The sequence below is a fragment of the Oryzias latipes genome, assembly GCF_053564925.1.
Source record: "Oryzias latipes strain Hd-rR chromosome 1 unlocalized genomic scaffold, Olatipes_Hd-rR_3.1 chr1_Y".
NCBI lineage: Eukaryota > Metazoa > Chordata > Actinopteri > Beloniformes > Adrianichthyidae > Oryzias > Oryzias latipes.
Window position 1 is genome coordinate 9,684,529 of NW_027616335.1, and position 18,466 is coordinate 9,702,994.

An 18,466-nucleotide genomic window follows, 5' to 3' on the forward strand; every position below is an offset into this window, starting at 1 on the left:
ACAGACTGGCGACCAGTCCAGGTTGTCCCCTGCCTTCGCCCACAAGTGGCCGGGATAGGCTCCAGCAGCCCCGTGACCCCGAAAGGGACAAACGGTTACGAAAATGAATGAATGAATGAATGAATGAATGTTTAGATTTCAGGATTTCTAATTTAACTTGTCAAGGAAGATAAGCCCCTTTCCTTTTAGTCAGAGCCTGGTGTTTTACAGACTGCCCTTTAGGCTCAGCATTATCCTGCATGTTTTCTGAGTTGCTCTAATGAAAGAAACCTGTCATGGCTCATCTTTTACTCCTAGAGAGGCTTGATGACAGTCAGTAAAGTAAAATATCTCATAAAAATATCTGTTAAAGTGCCTAGGATAGCACAAGGGTTACCATTGGGAGTTGGGTCATCTAGACCCACTAGACAGAGTACTGAACCTTTTTTCTTCAATGATTTGGGATCTTCACTGGTGTCCATGGATTACATGAAATCTTTCCACCTTTATCCACCTTTGTCATGGTAGGGAGAACACGCCAATTCAAGGGTGGGGTCATCTAAGATAGCACAAGGGTTAAGAAGGGATCCAGAAATCATTCAGGGTTATTTGTTTTAGAGTTGGAGTTTGTGGAACACCACCATGCAGTTTGGGATTCACACTCACACAAGTCCTTCTTGAATTAAAACAATCTGCATGCACAGAGGCTGTGATGAGCATTGAGAAGATTACTGCTGGCCCTTTTGTGGCTTGATGGCTTGAAATTGAGACCAAATCTTCACATCCCTGCAGCCTGATGATCTGTTTTTATTCAATTGTTTTGTTTCTCGTAGAAAGAGCAAATCTAGTCTTATCTGCCTGTTTTTAACTCCTAAAAACGTAATTGTTGGCACTTTCTGAAAACTCTCACCAAACAAATGTTTACATTCAAAACTCGGCTTCTCCAAAAACTCTTGAGAAGTAAATAAAGATGTTTCTGTGTATGTATTTCTTTAATACAGAGACATGACAATTTGATTAACAAAGGCCTTTTCTATGTTCTAAAACTCTCAAATTTGTCATTTCAACCCCTCTTTAATATAATTTTAATAGAACTTAATTTAACCTCTTTTATAGCTTTGATTTTAAAATAAGCATAAACTTTTAAAATAATACAACCCAGAAACTGAACATGTTTGTTTCATAGGAAGACTCCCTAATTTAAAGAATTGACTTCACCTGTAGTGGTACAGCACCGCCATCTAGTGTTTACTAACTGTAACTGCACAAAGAATGAGTTGAAATGGAGATGAACCTGCATGGAAATTCTGTTCATATGCATGTCATGATACTTGTAAATAAATTATAAAATACCCCAAAAATATTGGTTTACAAAAACAACTCAACAAAATAAGAGGCAACACACAAAATAATTCATAGAACTTTTAGGATTTATAAGATTTATATATAAAAAAAAGAATAACCACACTAACCAAGGCATGTCACAATGTTATTTCTTTTTCTTAGTATTTACAAAACAGTCCTCTGTACAAAAAGCAATGACTCAGATCTGAGAAAGCTACATAATATCTACCCAAATAAACCAGTTAGCCTTCTACCAATATATTAGTTGTATACAATAAAACAGACAAGGCTAAAGCAAGACAGAAGATGAATTTCTTCAAATTAAAAAGAAAAGGTTCAAACAAGTTCAAGTACCTGCTTTGAGGTTGTGTGAAAGTCTGTCACTTGAAGGTTTGAACAAAATCAAAACAAAGATCTGGTTGAGCGGCCAGCTTGGTTGGAGGGGAAAAAAGACAGGAGGAAGTCTTTGTTTGAAAGAAAAACACAACTAAAGAGGCATCACAAAACAATCTCTTCTCTGACAAATGCCGGCTTTGCACCTTTAAGACAATCAGCGGAAATGTTCCTCTCCGCACATAAAGTGATATCCAGTTTATTGGCCTATATAGCTACTTGCTAATGCTTTGAACAGCTGTGCAACAGGCAGTAACACACACATATAGGACAATAACACATATCTGACAGCACTTAAAGGCAAAAAAAGGGGAATTTTAGCTGATTTTGGGAAACTTACAATAATCTAAAGCATCAATGCATTTCATCTAAAAAAAATGCAGAGCTCATTCATCAACTCACACATAAGGTCCAAGTGTCATGAAAACAGAGTCATCACTGAAGGTAGAGAGCTAGCTTATTTGAGAGAAAGACTCCTAACGTGAGTATAAAAGAAAAGTTCAAGTGAAATAAAGTGTGACCCAAACTTTAGCCTTTTTTTTTAAATGCACTACTTCCTGTGCATAAACACAAATGCTACTTCACAACACTCAAAACAACACTGTAAGGATCAGCTGCCACCCAATTTTCCGAAAAGTGTGTCTAATTCTGGAAGGGTTTAAAAAAAAAATAAAGTTCAAATACTAGTCTGTGGGCTGCCAAAGTTTCAGACTGGGAAGTCTTTTTTAGTTATCACAAATCCATGAGAGTTGCTTAGGACCAGATCAGCATCAGGAATCACTTTATGACCTTAAATTAAAGCACCAACAAAGAAATTCTTTTTTCAAGGGAAAAATTAAATGCAAGTGTTTGTCAAATGAAAGTCTGTCGTTTCTCTTCTCTGTCTCCCTCAGCAGACTGTGAGAGGCTGCGGCTGCGGCTGACTCTCCCGCCGTAGGTTCTTCTTCAGCAGCTGGATGCGGTTGTGGCAGTAGAACTTGATGGCGCGCCAGTCGCGGTGGTTGTTGACCAGCAGGGGGCACTTCTGGAGGCAGCGCTCACAGTCTGCCTTAGCGGGGACTCGGAGTTCATTGATGTTCTGGGTCAGGTGCTCTTCCACCGCTGCTCGCTCTGCCTCGGACCACGGGCGCTTCAGGACGCCCCGCTTCCCTGCAGTAACACAGAGGAGGGAACCACGCTGCAGGTGAGTACACTTCACTCCTCACAGCTGAGAATCATTGTGGAGATTTAACATCACATTTAAGCCACAATATAACTTAAAGCCTCACTCTGATCATCTTTCAATCTATTTTAGAAGTGTTCACAGTGGTCTTTTCATTACAGTTTTGCTGCTTTTAGGCCATTGTTTGCTAGGACATAGTTTCTGCAAAGCAGCAGTAGTCCATTAGAAATTCCAACCTAATATTAGCGGTGCAACAAAACTGGATGCTTTGGAATGGAGCAGAAAAGGGAGTTTGTGGTCCATCGACTGTTCAAGCTTTTTCAAACGGCTTTACCCCCCCCGTCTGCTCCCAATGTCATTTGAATAAAGAAATACTCAGCAATGCAATTTTGTGCTCAACAATCTTCAAATATGTCTTCCATCATCACAATCAGCCAGCCTAAATATTGAATGCTATAAAAAATAACCAGATTGTGAGCGTTTGTGCAAACCTAATTTTACCCTTGTAACCCCCCACACCCCAAATATATTAGTTTTATATAAATTTAACTCACTAAACATTTCTATTAATTAATCAAATGCATTAGAGTTGAACTGACCTGTGCCTCTTCTGCGGTTTCCAGGTGAAAGTGGAGGAAGAAGTTGGGATGGAAGAGGAGAGGGAGGGGGCTGAATGCTCTTGAGTTTCTTGGGCCGTCCCACCCGTCCGTTGTTCTTGCCCTTGCTGTCGTCCAGCAGGGCCGATGGCGAGTTCAGAGCGGGAGCAGCAAAGGGCATCTCCAGCTTTTCCTTTCGGTGCTCCCCTTTGGACTCTCCCTCCGAGAACGAGTCTGCGGAGTTTCCCGACATCACTGCACAGGGAAGTCGAGAAAATGATAGAAATTCAAACTCAATTCAATCCAATTTCTAGTAAAATGTAGCAAAAAAAAGTTAACCCTCTGATTTGTCCATCTATCCATCTTACCGTCCAGTTCCAGACAAATGTCGTTCAGGCTCATTCCTCTGAACAGAACTCCGTCGCGTTCTCCACACAGAACCACTCTCCCCACCCTTCCCATCAACCCTGGGTCTTGACCAATCCCAGCACAGTTCTGGGTCACGTGGTATTCTCTTTCCAGGAAGTGCTCCAGCCTCTCAATGGTGCTGCTTTCAGTCTGCCCTGGCTCCTCTCCTTCTCCTAGCAGCAAAAGCTGAGTTAAGATTGCGACCTGGCGGCGAACCCTAGTCTGGGTCAGGGCGCGGGGATTGCGGGTTCCGCTGGAACGAGCGAGGCTGCGCAGGAGGTCTGTTCCACGCAGTGGTGTGGCAGGTGAGTGGTAGGGTCTGGCAAAAATGTAGGGGTTTGCAGGGTCAACCCCAACGTCATGCCGTGTCTGCAGGAGAAGCTCCAGGCAGGGTTCACAGTGAGGGGGAAGTATGAGAGGTTGGATCCGACCACGTTTACCTTGAACTCCAACTCTGGGCAGGTGAGGCAGCACCAGCCGCTCAAAAGGGGAGAGGGAAGCCTCCAGGGGCGTGAGAGCAGGACAACCACTGGATGGGAGAGTAGCGTGGCTCTGGGGCGTGACCCGAGCACAATATTCCGTGATGGTCAGCTTGGACACCTCGCACTCGCGTCGTCGGTTGTACAGGATGAGGAGAGCAAGGCTGGAGTGACAGAGGAGGCGCCAGGCCTCTGCGGACTGAAGCTGGCGGGACAGGGACAAGAAGGCAGAGTGCTGGAGGCGACGCAGGTACAGAACCAGTGAGGACAGGGATGACAGGAGCGGCAGCATGTGGTGTCGCCCTGAACTGTTAAAGGAGGAAAAAAAACAGAGATTTTATTATCTGAAACGTTTAAATTATAACCGTTATAGCAGGAGGAGGAATCTTTGGTATTAATCCTTCATTGAGGGAATTTTTACAGCTGACTGACATTGATTTCATTCATATAAAGACCCACTCCTTTTAAGTCTTTTAACATATTCTTGAGGCATTTTTCTCATGATTGAGGACATATATATTAATACGCTTAAAATGACATCTATGAGTATTTCTTTCAGGAGCTGACAAAAAAAAGTCATTTGAAAAAGCTTGTAGGTGTGTCGTAGAACCTACAACTGGCAAGCCACAAGCTCCCTGCTTCGCTCCATGACATGGCCTCTGCTTATTGATGACTAGATCCCTGTTCGTCTTTGTTTTCCTCGTCTGAGCTGGCATCTGGCCCAAAACTGTACGGCTGGATAGCTCCAATATTGCTCACCATCTTTGTTGCACCGGTAATGTTAGGTTGGGGGTTTGAGAAGCTGTAAGCCAGTGGGAGAGCGTTTAAACAGATGGATGACAGGAAGTAGGGGTGGGCTTGCTCTGCACCAAAGGTCCCATCCAGAACTCGGAGGCGAATTTCTAAGGAACTACTGCTGCTCTGCTGAAATTGTCCTAGAAAATGACAGGCTTTTTGATCTGCGTAATTTTCATCTTAATTAAAAAACCACTGGGAACGCTTTTATAATCGATTAAAAGAAGAACAGAGTGGGACTTTAAAAGCTAAAAGGTTTACTAAAACAAAAGCTGAATCCCTTTTGATGCGAGACTCTTAACTGTTTTTTTCCGTTTCTTCACTTGTTAAAGCAACAACATTTGTCTTCATTCAGAATTACTCATTTAAAGAGCCTTTATGTTGCAAAATAAACTTTTTGAGCTTTTAAGTGTATTATAATGTTTATTATACGGTAATGTCCGGTGCCTCCGAGATCAAGGAGTCCAGGTTGGAAAATAGCGCAGGAAAATAGCTAATTTTTAACAAAAACTGTTGTTTTTTTGTGTGACAATTATCACATACATGGATATTGTTTACTATAAAAGGCTTTGGTATACATCCTTTAAAGTCTACATCATCTACAGTTTATTCCAGTTTATCTCAGATCTGGATCTAAAGCTGCAAATGCAACCTTTATTTTGACAAATATTGAAAACCCCAGGCAGCAGACCAGTACGACAGTTGATACTGGGCCGGACGGAAAAAATAACTGTATTTTTTCCATTTTACTTCTAATCTCATTCTAAAAAAAGTTTTAGTTTGGAAAACGACTGGATTCTCCATGCTACATCCGACTCCATCGGTCACGTCTCAAAAATACATTAAGCAGCTGCACCAACCGCTATATTGAAACCTTGGAGCTAGCAAAGTTAACAAAAAACAAAAGTAGAGCCAGTGAGAAAACAGAAGAGACCTTGACTTCAAAGACAAAAGAAATCTGCATTTAACAGACGAAAACCAGGAATCTTTACTCCAAATATGGATTTATTGTGACAATTGTTACCACAGACCATTATCCTTAGTTTGATACGTCTATGCATGAATGCATAACTGCTGATTGTATTGTTTTGTGCATTATTTTTATTTGATTGCTTGAAATAAACATTTCAAATCAAAAATTTCAATAATAATGCACAATATTCAGAAACCAGCTGTTCAATATTATGAGGATGCTTCTAATAAAGTTCCTCAAATGGTGGATTCACGTTTGTTATATTTAAAAAAAATATTAGTTATAGTTTAGTTTTTTTATTTATCCGTCGCACCTTAAAAGCCTGATGAAGCTGAAGTTGGTGTCCATTTTTTAGCTTCACTTTGAGAGTTATGGGTTAATAGGAAACACAAAATTTAGAGTCTGAAGTTTATAGCAGATGCAGATATTTTACAGATTAAAAAAAAAAAGGAAAAAGGAAAAAGGAAAAAAAAAACAGACGCCCACTTCATCCTCGTAAAGGCTGATCTGTGAAAATATTGTTCGACAAAACCGGTCAGAGACCACTACTTCTACTTCCATTGGCCATAAAGGAAAGATCTCAACCACAGCATGTGTGCAGCCTGACCCTTATGTGACCCCTTTGGCTGTTTAGAAAAGTTCTAAACTGACGCAAAAGGAAAAAAAGAAAAAAAAAAAAAGGTACCTCAGCATCCTTTCTTTTTCCTCTGTTCCACTTTCATCTTCCACCTCCATCAATCCATTCTCCTCCTCTGCTTCCTCCTCCTCGTCTTTTGGTGGCTCTCCCACTTTGGCTGAATTGCTGCTGAAGGACTGAGGACATGTCAGCTCCATGTCGTCTTCCTCATTTAGCCCCCTTATCGCTACAACATCGATTTCTTCTTCATCCTCCTCTCCCTCTCCCAGTCTTTCGGTCTTTAGTCCAACTGTTGCTCCTTTCTTTGACTGGATTCTCCCCACAAGAGGTGGACTTCTTTTTAAAACAGACGCAGCGTTCTGCCCTTGGTGTGGAGTCAGCACAGAAGGCATGGAGCTTCTTCCAGAGGAGGCAGGGGACTGGTTGGCTGCAGAGAGGGTGGACAGAGACATGGACAGGTCCTGGACACCATTCTGTGCAGACTCTAAGCTGCGACTGTGGGAAAATTTTGAGTGTTGTTGAGCAAGAGCGTGAGCTGTAGACGAGTCTTGTGCATGAAGACGAGGCATTTGAGTGTAGCGTTCAACCAGGGTGGAGCACAAATCCGGCTGGTGGGAGTGGTGTTTATCGAGATGGCGGCCCAGTGAGCGGAAGTGGCGTCCACAGTATTCACAAGTTTGCTGCACAGAGTCGGAGGAAACGACTCCTCTGGAGGGATTTGTGGTGCTTCCAGAACTCAAAGCAGCCGGTGGTTTAAACGCAGACTTAGTGGGTGAAGAGGAAGATGAGCACGAAGGTGAGAACTGAGGAACACCAGAGAAGGAGGGTGGTGTGGGACGCCCAGGCCCGTGGGTTTTCCTTTTTTTTGAAGGGGTGCCACGGCGTTTTTTCCGCCGACGAAGTGGCCGTCCCCGTGGGCTGCAGCGGTCCTCGTCTCCAGCATCTGACTCGCTAGCATCAGAGTGGGAGATGGGGGAGGAGGATGGGGACAGGGACCAAGAGGGGGTGACATAATCCTGCTGCTGCTGCTGTCGCTGCTGGACCGTCAAAGGAACAGGCTCATCCTCCTGAAAGGATAATCATATTTACTGTACTTTAATAATACATGCCAAGAACACTTAGCTTTGGATGCACTAAAAATCCATACGGTCATTGCTGCAAAGTGCATCTTGGCTGCACGTAAATGTGTGAGAATAACATCAGCCTTTTATTCTGTCTGGATACGATTCTAAACTCAAAGTCCCGTGGTTATTTGAACAGTTTCTCAGGACTGTGCGGAGCAACATTTCTCCATTCAATAGCCGCCTAACGCAAGCTCACACACCGTCCCAAACCCACTCCTATGCTTTGAGACACGGTTCTCCTGCGGTCCGAAGCCTCCTTCGGAGTGCACACCATAACAAAAGCACCCTCCCCTTGCCCCCGCATACATGAAGCTACGAGTCCGGCTGCTCTGCTCAGAGATGCGGTTCGCTCGCACGGGGCAGCCAGTCCTGTTCGCGCTTCAAAGCCTCCTCTGGAGCGCCACAACATTTACGCTTAACGTAAAAGCAAGGTCAGTAGTGACCCACAATCGGATCAACAGTTGGCATAACCCACCTATCTCGATCGGAAAGGAAATTTTGATCTGAATAAGTCTGATCGGGCTAGAGTATTCCGAACGGCGTGTTTACATGACGCATTTTTATTCTCATCAGGCGTTTATTCTGATTACTTTTGCCCATATAACAAGTTAAGAAATGAGGATTTAATTTGTTTTATTTCAAAGCTAAAAGGAGAAAGTCCAGCAGTAGCCCCAATTTAAAGGAATGGAATCAGAGCAAAAACAAAACTATAAGACGACTGTGGTTTGCTGCAGCAGTTTTTTCCTTAACTACAAGTTGACAAGAAAGGCTTAAATATCTAAACACGTCATTGACCCTCATAGTTCAGCCATGAAAATTGTGTGTCCACTTAACTATTGATTAAAAAAAGTTATTTATGGTGACTGAGCTGAAGTCAAGTCCAGTCTCCAGTGAGTCCTGAAAAGCCACCTGGTTTTTCTGTTCCTGAAAAAAATTAGTGTATTTTTTTTCTGTTTACCTTTTTGATGCCGTTGCAGCTCTCAATGTCAGAGTTATACTCGCGTGGCGCTGGGGACAGAGTGGTCCGGAAACCCTGTAGAACACATAATTAAAGGGGATAGAAACTAAACAACAGTGGACATAAAAAAAGTAGTTTCTGAGTGGGGATATCTATTATTTGTATTATTTCAGCATCTGCTAAGTGTTTAGGTTTTGATCCTTTTTTTTAATTCGGTTCTGGTTTTGTCATTTTATCTAATAAATTGATCCAATCTCATGGCATCCATTAAAGGCGAGACAGATGTAATGGAATAACCATGGTTACTGTTGCTAAAGCACTATAGGTAGAAGGAGAGCTGGAGCTCTCAGTTATCACCATGGTAACACCATGCCCTGCTTAGCTTAAGTGTAGAATGAGTGACAATGAGTGGAGCTTATAAGCATATGGCAGCCTATCGGAGGTCACTTGAGACTCAGTGTAAACATACAAATAGATTCAGAAGCAGAAACAATAAGCTTGGATCTGAAAAGTGATTCATTTTTTGTGAATGATGGTTTCATATGTAAAATGAGGTTATGGAACGTGACAAGAATTTAAAATTTGATTGTAGGGAAAGCACTTGGATCAATACATGACTGGGTTAAATAAAACAGATTTTATTTTAGGCCAATGGTTGTTAGCTCCTCCAAGAAAAAGGTATACAAGATCTAGGTGATGAGGTGAAGTTGCAGACAAAATCTATTCTAAGAAATTTCAGAGCATGGTTGAAGTTTGTAACCAGAATGCGACACCAAAAGCCTGAACTTCCTTGTGGTGAACTCACCAGATTCTCCCCCCACTCTGTAAGGCTGTAGTCAACAGTGATTTCCTCCCCCTTGGCGATGTCCCGAATGGCAATAACAACCAACCGCACCTGAGTGCCACAGTGGACTTCTCGTATACGGCAGTTAGGGGAGGGGGAGAAGGGGCTGGTTGCAGGAGCCGGAGCAGAGGCGGTCGGAGTCACCGGCACCGTGGACCCAGGAGTCAGAGAGCGGGCCTGGGCAGAAGCCGTTACGGCCGGGGCCGGGGAAGGAGCTGGGGTTGGACTGGATGAGGCCACTGAAGACGGAACAGGTGTGGAAGCGGAGCGGGACCTGGAGCCAGTCAGACCTTTACCTTCAGTCTGCTCTGATGGACCACTGAAGAATGGAAGGAATGATGGATTTCATTGTCTTCATAAAAAAAAGCCTACAACTGGTTTTATTTTTCTACGTTATTCTATTTTCCTGTCTCAAGGGCACAAACCATATTTTAAAGTAAACCCAACTGCCCATCTGTGGTAGCCATAAAAAAAAGGGGGGGGGGGGGGGGGAGATTTTGTTTGAAATAAATCAACATTCAATAAAAGTTACCAAAGAGATATTGTGGGGTTTTTAACTGATCAATTACAGGGGGAAAATGTGTTCAATTAAAAAAGCAACAACATACTACCAGAATTTTATGGAACAATGCAAAACATTTCCCAGTTTCCAAATCTCAGGTGCTACGATCCACAAGATGGAATTGAGCAAAGCGAGTGGGGAAATACCAAATAGTGTACGTGAAGATGAATCATATTGTGAGGCTAAAATACAGTGGGGCTAAAAAAGTATTTGGCAGTCACAGATTCAGAAAGTTGCCCCACTTATAGAGATAATAGGAATCCAGAAGAGAGAAAAATCCCATGATTATGTTTCTATTGTTGTGATTTCATGGTAGTTCAAGATACTGTAGTAGCTTTACTTAAGGTCTTCTGTCCCTCATTCTATGTGGATAGATGAAAAAAAACTAAACCTATATTGATTTTCATTATTTATTAGCTTAGAATAAATTTTTTTTAAATAAATTTCTACCACATTAAATGTTTAGGTTTTGAAAAATACAACTTTCAAACAAATTGACTTCTCATTTTTCATTTGCCAATTCATTGGTCAAAAGTTGAAAAGCTCAAGGATAAAAGTTTTAGAGTCCCATTTCATGTTGCCAGCAAAGAGGGCAATGTCCCCCTAAATCCATAACTGCCCCCCTCAAATGTGATGGCCTGCAAAAAATCTGAGATCAACTAAAGAAATAAAAATAAAAGCCAAACAAAACGTAAGGACTGACCGACCGACAGATGCACAAATAGTCAAACAGACATCAAATAAAAATGTTTTTTTAAGAAACAGGCTGCCTCAACAGGGCACAAACCAGTGTCCTGTTTACGCCTGTCCCAAGCCCAGTAAATGCAGAGGGTAGAGAGATAGATATATTGGTCGATGACCTGATATGATGATGACATGGTTTTCAATGCATTTTAGGGGTTCTGAGGGATTAGACACCCCAAACTCTCAGCATACCCAGACTTGCCCCCACCCCCCAATATTCTACCTGCACCCCACAGTGGAGCTGACTAAATCCAGGCCTGTTTGCCAGCCAGTTTGGCAGTGTGCACACCCCACGTTCAAACCCTCCATCCACACCTCCCCATGCTGTTACAACAGTCGCTCATTTGAGGGCAGCACTACTGACAAACGAATCCGGACCAAACAGTACAGTGTGAACGTGCAGAGAGATGCTTCTCCGAGTCACAATAGTGAAGGCACTCACCATCTGTGAGAAGATGGCGCATCCAGAGTGGCCTGCTTCCTTTCTGCTGCATCCTTACAATCACCTGAGAGAACAGCAACAGTCTGTATGAGAGGACTACAAGGCAGGGAGCCATGCAATACAAACACACACACACACACACACAAAGGTCATCACCCAATCTCATGGAGCACACACACAGGTGAGCATCCAAAGTCAAGCACACACTCAAAAGTAGGTCACTCACACACCGGTCCACCCCCACAGCAATTACAGACACCATAGGCAAATGCACACATGCTCACAACCTCTCACCAGCAAATCTGCTCACAACCACAGCTGGTGGCTATAGGAAAAAGATGTATGAAACAAACACAAACCTGGGCTGAACTTCTGTTCAGGTGCACGTTCTTCTTCTGTGCTCGTGACAAAGACTTTCATAGGTGTTCCTTTTCTTTTTCTTCCACAGCCGCGCCTGCAGCAAATACACAAAAAAGGCATGAACACACACATGATTATCATTTAATCAATATGGCCAAACTTCATATCTGTCAAGTCAGGAGTTGATCAATAAAATGCTGGCTTAAACTGCTGCCTTATAAACACAAATAAATACTAACTTCTCTTTAACTACAACAGTAAAAGATATTTTAAGTTGTTCTTTTGAATTTTTCTCCACAACAATACCAGCAGATCAGAACACATATTTAACCTAGTGGAGGGGGGGGAGTTTCTAAAAAGGTTACAAATGAAGACAATTTTATGTTCTGCTTTAGTATTTGGTAAACTAAAAAAGAAACAAAAGTTTACTTTTAACATTTTAAAGAAACCTATTTTTAAAAAAATGTGTGCAATATGAAATTAACAAAACAAGTTTTTTTTATGAAAAGGTTTAGTTTAATAAACAATAGCTCAAAACTGACATAAAAAATATTTCACACTCAAACAAAAACAATACTTTTCAGCACTCCTACATACTTTTATACCCTTTTGCTCACCCTTCGGAATATTGCCACAATGAATCAGCTTTCACTGATCACACAGGTGGTTTGGCAGAGATGTTTACGCTGCATGCCTTCCTGACAAAACCAGGGCTGGGGACCGGCACAGGGGGACCCTTGTGGCTACATAGTTAGGTAGTAGCGTGAAGGGTCTTGGCCAAGGACCCACATTGGATGAAGCTCATTGCAGTCCCTGGGATTCGAACCCTGCCAGCCCTGCACATAACCAACTGGGCCATCCAGCTGCACGTATTTGTATACTCTCAGATACAGGAAAAACATCATGACTTGTGTGAAATACTAGTTACTTTTGAAACTATTATTATTTCCCCCATTCTTTCCGGGTTTGTTTTGTTTGCTTTTTTGCCTGATGTCCCCCAGGACGGACAGGCGATTTACCAGAACTCGTAGAGAAGAATTAACTTGTCTATCTCTAAAACTACATATTTAAAGTTCAGCAGACGAGCTTCATCCAGAAGGAGTTGGGGGGACAGTCGGGGGGCACGAGTCGAGCCGGAGACAGGATCCACAGCCAAGTGTAGGAGCAGTAGTGGAGGCGAGGCAAAATACCTGCCTCAACTCATCTATTGTGAGTTTTACCCGTCCTTTACCTCACAGATAAATTTAGCATGATGGATGTGTGCTTCAAAATGATAACTACAAATATCACAGTGGCCTATTGACCAAAGTTCTCACTACAGCTCTTCAGCAGAAGGCAACTTTGGCTGCTCTCTAATTAAAAACAAAGAGCTGAGCTGACGCGTTTCAATGATCTGAGTGTGGTACTTCATGTGATGAACACTCCACACTATTGACACCATGTAATGATGAATTGGTTACTTGTAATTTAATGCAATAAATACCCCAATTCAGGATTGTCTGCTGATCCTAACTAAACCCGCAGACTTGGATCAGTTGGAAGAGTAATGCCAAAATATGTTTGCGCCTTTATTTGGATAGTTTTCCTTTATTTTTGTTGATTCTTGCTTTGTGCCAGCACTGCCTAAAACAAACAAGGAAGGGTGGCACTAGGGAGTAAAGAGAACCAATCTAGTTCAGTGCCAACATGTGGTTCTTGGACCATACATTGACAAAGCCCAAACCTCACTTTAATAACACAAATGGTCTCACCACGGTCTTTCTAAGCAGTAGTCGACACTAAGGCTATGTCTAAAGGACCTTAATACTCCCAAACCCCTAAAAGACCATTTAGCCCAGGACTATGTATTGGCGGGAATGCAATTCGGACAAATACTCACAATATTTTTTCAAAACAGCAAATATGAGATCAGTACCCATTTGCTGAAGTAAAAACCTAGGAATTATGAACATTTTATGGAGATTATTTATGTATCAAATGTGTTCCGATGATAAAAACTTGGATGATTTATAAAATAAATACCTTTAAATACATTGTATTTGCATTTACATACATTGTATTTAAATGACCAATTATTCAGTGCATTGCGGTCAATATTCGCCAATCTAATGAGCATCAGTCATTGACTTGTTGGGAGAACTGGACTGAGCGACCCCCTCCCACTTCACGTTCTAAATCAGAAGTACCTGCTGGCTCCAAGAAGCCAAAATCTAATAGACTTATATAGAGAAATAAACAGGTATTACTCACTTAGTCATAAAATTTGTCAGAATAACTATTCTTAATCTGCTACTTTTCATAGAATTCTTGCTTATCCTATTTTTTTCATTTATATTTTCATAATATTTGTTCTTTAGGCAAGATCTTCAAGTTATGAACTGGCCGATCACACGCCTCTATAAAAGTATGTGGTGCTTGCTGGCCGCTGCGTCAAATGTTCGAAATGTTTGACCGATTCTCTCAAACAAATCTTTCAAGTGATAGGGGCAACAACCTCATTCCTAAGAGGCCAGAGTGGTTGCCTTAGAAACGATGACTCAGGTCAATTTGGAGCGATCATTACTTACTGATATCGTCTGGCTCCAAGACTATGGCGTCCGCATCGCAAAAAAATTGTGACTTCCTTTTGTTGGAGTCGTAAGTGAGCCGTTTTCTATGGTTGACGTCACTTCACTCGATCCAGCTCTCATATGCAGTCAATGGCATTGATGCACACTGGTTTTTTCCAAAGACTTCTGGGAAATTTCCAGGACACTGCATTTTGGAATTTTAGTTTTGGATACCCCAAAAAATGGCTAACGTCCTTTTATAGTGCACCAAGTAGTGAGAAAATTCGAATACAACCCAACGAACAAAATCAACACCAGTGCCATTCAACAGGTTAACAACTTCCCCTAGTTAAACCCTGTTACTGTTTTTTTTTTTTCTGGATTAGTTGTGTTTTATGGAGTGTGTCTTTGTGATTAGTCTTGGTTCAATGAGTTTCCATGAGGTTTTTTGATCTCTGAATCCGTCTTCTTGCAACTCTTTAGCGGACTGACCCTTCAAAATCTCATTCCGTTCTTTTCTCCATCATTTTCTTTTTCTTAGCATTTCCAAACAACACACACACACAGCTCTCTAACAGTGTGCATGCACAAATGCCCAAACAACAAAAAAACTAACACACACATATGGGTAAGCACAAGCATAGAAACACACGTGTGCACACACGCACATACACACATTTGTACCCTTGCCTGGCCCACATGCATGCATCAACACACACTCCCACACATAAACAGAGTGACACGCAAACAGTGCTTTCTCTCTTTCTCTCTGACTTTGACACACACACAGACACACACACGCAAACCCCGCCCTCTCAGGCTTACAGGCACGTACACACACACTCACTCATACACACAAATATCCTCACTCTAGTCAAGCTCACGTGGATACACACACACACCCTTCCCCCCTCTGTAACTCACATGCATGCACGCTCACAAACACACACATACACACTCTCTCTCTCTCTCAAATAACCAAATCCACAGTCTCATGTTCCATCGTTGACACACACACACTCTCATTTGCACGCACAAACACACACGTCAGCACACCCACACTGTATGAGACAGACTCTCACACTCCTGCATGTCTGCTTTAGTGCATTGTCTCCCCCACTGAAAAGCGCACACACAAACACACACAACACATATGTTCCAGCAAACAAGTTATTCCTCCCCAGTCACAAGCAAGCAAACACTGTGTGTGCTTGTGGATAAAAATACACACAAAAACACAACCTTTTGTCACGTCCTGTCAAGTTTCTTTGCCGCTTCATCCACATTTATTTAGACTGAACCCTATCAAACAACACACATGCATATACACACGCACTCACACATACACACTCAAGTCTATACTTTGTCCTTCATGCAGAACATTCTATTTCAAACACACACACACACAATCCTCAATAATAACACTAATAAAAATACACACCAATCTTTTCCTTGCTTGCATATACCATTCCACCCACATAGATATAGTTTTCCTTTGAGCATGCGTACAGACACACACACACACACACCCACCCACCCACACACACACACACACAAACTCCTGTCCTCTTTCATAAACAAAGTAGATGCATAAACACTCTCCTTCCCTCTGCATGACACACACACACAAACACATTGCCCTTGTCTAGGAGCTACAAACACACATATACACAACAAACACATAAACCTTGTGTGTCTCCCCCATGACACACACACACACCCCTCCCTCTCAACTGACTGCAGAACACTCACACACCTCTTGCAGAACAAACACACAGAAACAGTTACACATGCAACACACACTCAATACCAAGCCCTTTTTTCAGTTTCCAAGACATACACACGCAACCTCACACATGCACACACACACACACGAGCCTGCACACGCACACATGCCACCCCCCTCTCTGTTTCTAAAGCTTGCACGCATGCAAGTGATTGCTGACACGAACACACACATCCTCACTGTCACACACCCTCCCATCTCTTTTGCTATCTCCCACTCTTTCTCTCAGACACATACACACTCTGTCTCTGCAACACACTCTCCATCTTCTTTACCCTCTCATGCACATACATTAGACACATGCTAAACCTGCACCCCTCTGATTATCACATGCATGCACGCACAAACACACACACCCCAGTACATTAAAGACCAAAAACACTCCAGAACTTTCTGCACAAGGCACCAATGACCCTTCAAACTCCCAATCACACATTTGGTTACGCAAAAACACAACACTTCACACACTCACTCAATTCTCCTTTCAGTCTGTAACACACACAAACAAACACACACACACACACATTCCCTCCCCCATCTCTGAACACACATATGCGCAAACACACTGTCCCCTCCCCTACTCTGCACATCTAACACACTTCCCTTCTTTCTCTAACACACACTTTATGTCATTTGTGTTCTACACACATAGGCTTTAGTTTTCTCTGCTTCAACACACCTTCACTCTGCACTCTTTTTACTGGCTTTCAGAGTCAGTTTTTCTATGTCACAATACAACTCAATCACAGATACACACTGCAACAATTATGCAGAACCCACTTTGGACAAACACACCCAGCCATACTAACAACCTAGTGGATGAAAACACACACACACAAACTCACTGAGCTCCACAATCCTAGTGCATGAAAACAGAAACTAACTGAGCTGCACAACCCCACACATAAGCACACACTTGTGTGCATGCACACACAATACACACACACACACTTGTTCTCTTTGACACACACTCCTCCCCCTCCCTCTCCTCATCTCTGTCTCCCTCACACACTGTCACGCACACTCTTTTCCCCTCCCATCCCTTTCTGTTTCTCTCTCTCTCTCTCTCTCACACACACACACACACACACACCTCCTACCTCTGCCCTACACACACACACACATGAACACATCACACAATACTCCTTCAATCTCTCTCACGATCCCTCTCTCCCCTCTGTGTATGTTTGTGTCTTCCACTTTTACACAATCACAGCCTAGGCGTGTGCCCGCGCGCCTAAAGCAGGCACGAGCTCTTTCAAACACACGCGCGCGAGGCACAAACATCGAAGTAGTTTAATTCCAACATGTTTGAAACTTCGCGAAACAGTCGCGTAACATTCCAGGGAACTTTGTTCTTCCCAGCGTCCTTCTCCGTCAGAAACGGAGACTCACCTGTAACAGGTGTGGAGGACGTGTGTGTCTGTGACTGACTGACGTGCTTATTTGTGCCTTCATTCCTTTATGCTGTCACAATATAACGAATAATAATAAGTGGGCGTGTTTTAATCACACGCCTCTTTGGAGACCTGCTGTAAGGGGATATTAATGTTCAAAACCACAAACATGACGAAACCGAACGAGTTTATCTCATAATTACCATCTCTGCCACATTTACTCTGTGATCATAAACTAAACTAAAACCCACGAGGAGAACTTTATTCTCTTCAAAACACGCTCACGCATACGGGTGCGCACACGCCCACTCGAGTTCCTCTGTCACTCAGTGGACAAGAAAACACTGCAACAGTCCACCACTGTCGCGTGTTTGCAGTTGACAGACTCACCCCCGCGTTGGCGCTGTGGTTTTGACGCCTTCGCCGTCACTGTGAGTATATTCGAAGCCTGCGCGTGCGGTCTCCGCCATGTTCACGCCAGCAGCTGATGGTATCGTACCGCCTCACGGTTCAGCCTCTCGCTCTTCTCTCCGGCAGTTCAACTGGCTCACATCAAGGTTATTCCGGCCGCTTCCACAGCAGTCGAGCGGAGGGGTCGGCAGTGCACAGCAGGGAATCACTAATGAACGCTAACATATAAAAATGGCCATAATAGACCGAGCGAAGGTTTAATGTTATAAATAATTAGATGATATCTCTATAAGTCTCAATTATTGGCTGCATGACAATTTATTAAAAGAATAGTGTATTCAATTCCCCCTACGGGAGAATGGACGCGTCCACCTAGCAAATGAGAAAAGTAGACCGTTCAAAAAAGGTGGAAAAACTTGATGACCACGATTTTTTTGTTATAAAAATACTTACAGAACAAAACAAATTTTAAAAAATAACGGTTAAAATGTCAATGATGTAAATTTTTCCTGAAATCTTTACT

General features: G+C 42.7%; 1 protein-coding gene across 1 annotated transcript; it reads right to left on the reverse strand.

The window, feature by feature from the left end:
• Positions 1 to 1,391: 1,391 nt before the first annotated feature.
• Positions 1,392 to 18,120, reverse strand: si:dkey-117m1.4 (uncharacterized). The gene is made up of 9 exons (XM_023956744.2): positions 17,923 to 18,120; positions 11,800 to 11,894; positions 11,441 to 11,504; positions 9,654 to 10,011; positions 8,849 to 8,923; positions 6,815 to 7,833; positions 3,843 to 4,669; positions 3,478 to 3,729; positions 1,392 to 2,865 (listed from the first exon to the last, which is right to left on the reverse strand). The coding sequence occupies exons 1-9, from the start codon at positions 18,000 to 18,002 to the stop codon at positions 2,606 to 2,608; spliced, it is 3,030 nt and encodes a 1,009-aa protein (XP_023812512.2). The 5' UTR covers positions 18,003 to 18,120; the 3' UTR covers positions 1,392 to 2,605.
• Between the last annotated feature and the right edge of the window lie 346 nt (positions 18,121 to 18,466).

Excerpts from the sequence above, each read along its gene's own strand:
- si:dkey-117m1.4 (XM_023956744.2), bottom strand. The coding sequence starts at position 18,002 with ATGGCGGAGACCGCACGCGCAGGCTTCGAATATACTCACAGTGACGGC. Across the intron at positions 11,505-11,799 it reads TGAACAGAAGTTCAGCCCAG|GTGATTGTAAGGATGCAGCA; the intron begins GTTTGTGTTTGT and ends CTGTTCTCTCAG. Across the intron at positions 3,730-3,842 it reads CATTTGTCTGGAACTGGACG|TGATGTCGGGAAACTCCGCA; the intron begins GTAAGATGGATA and ends TTCCCTGTGCAG.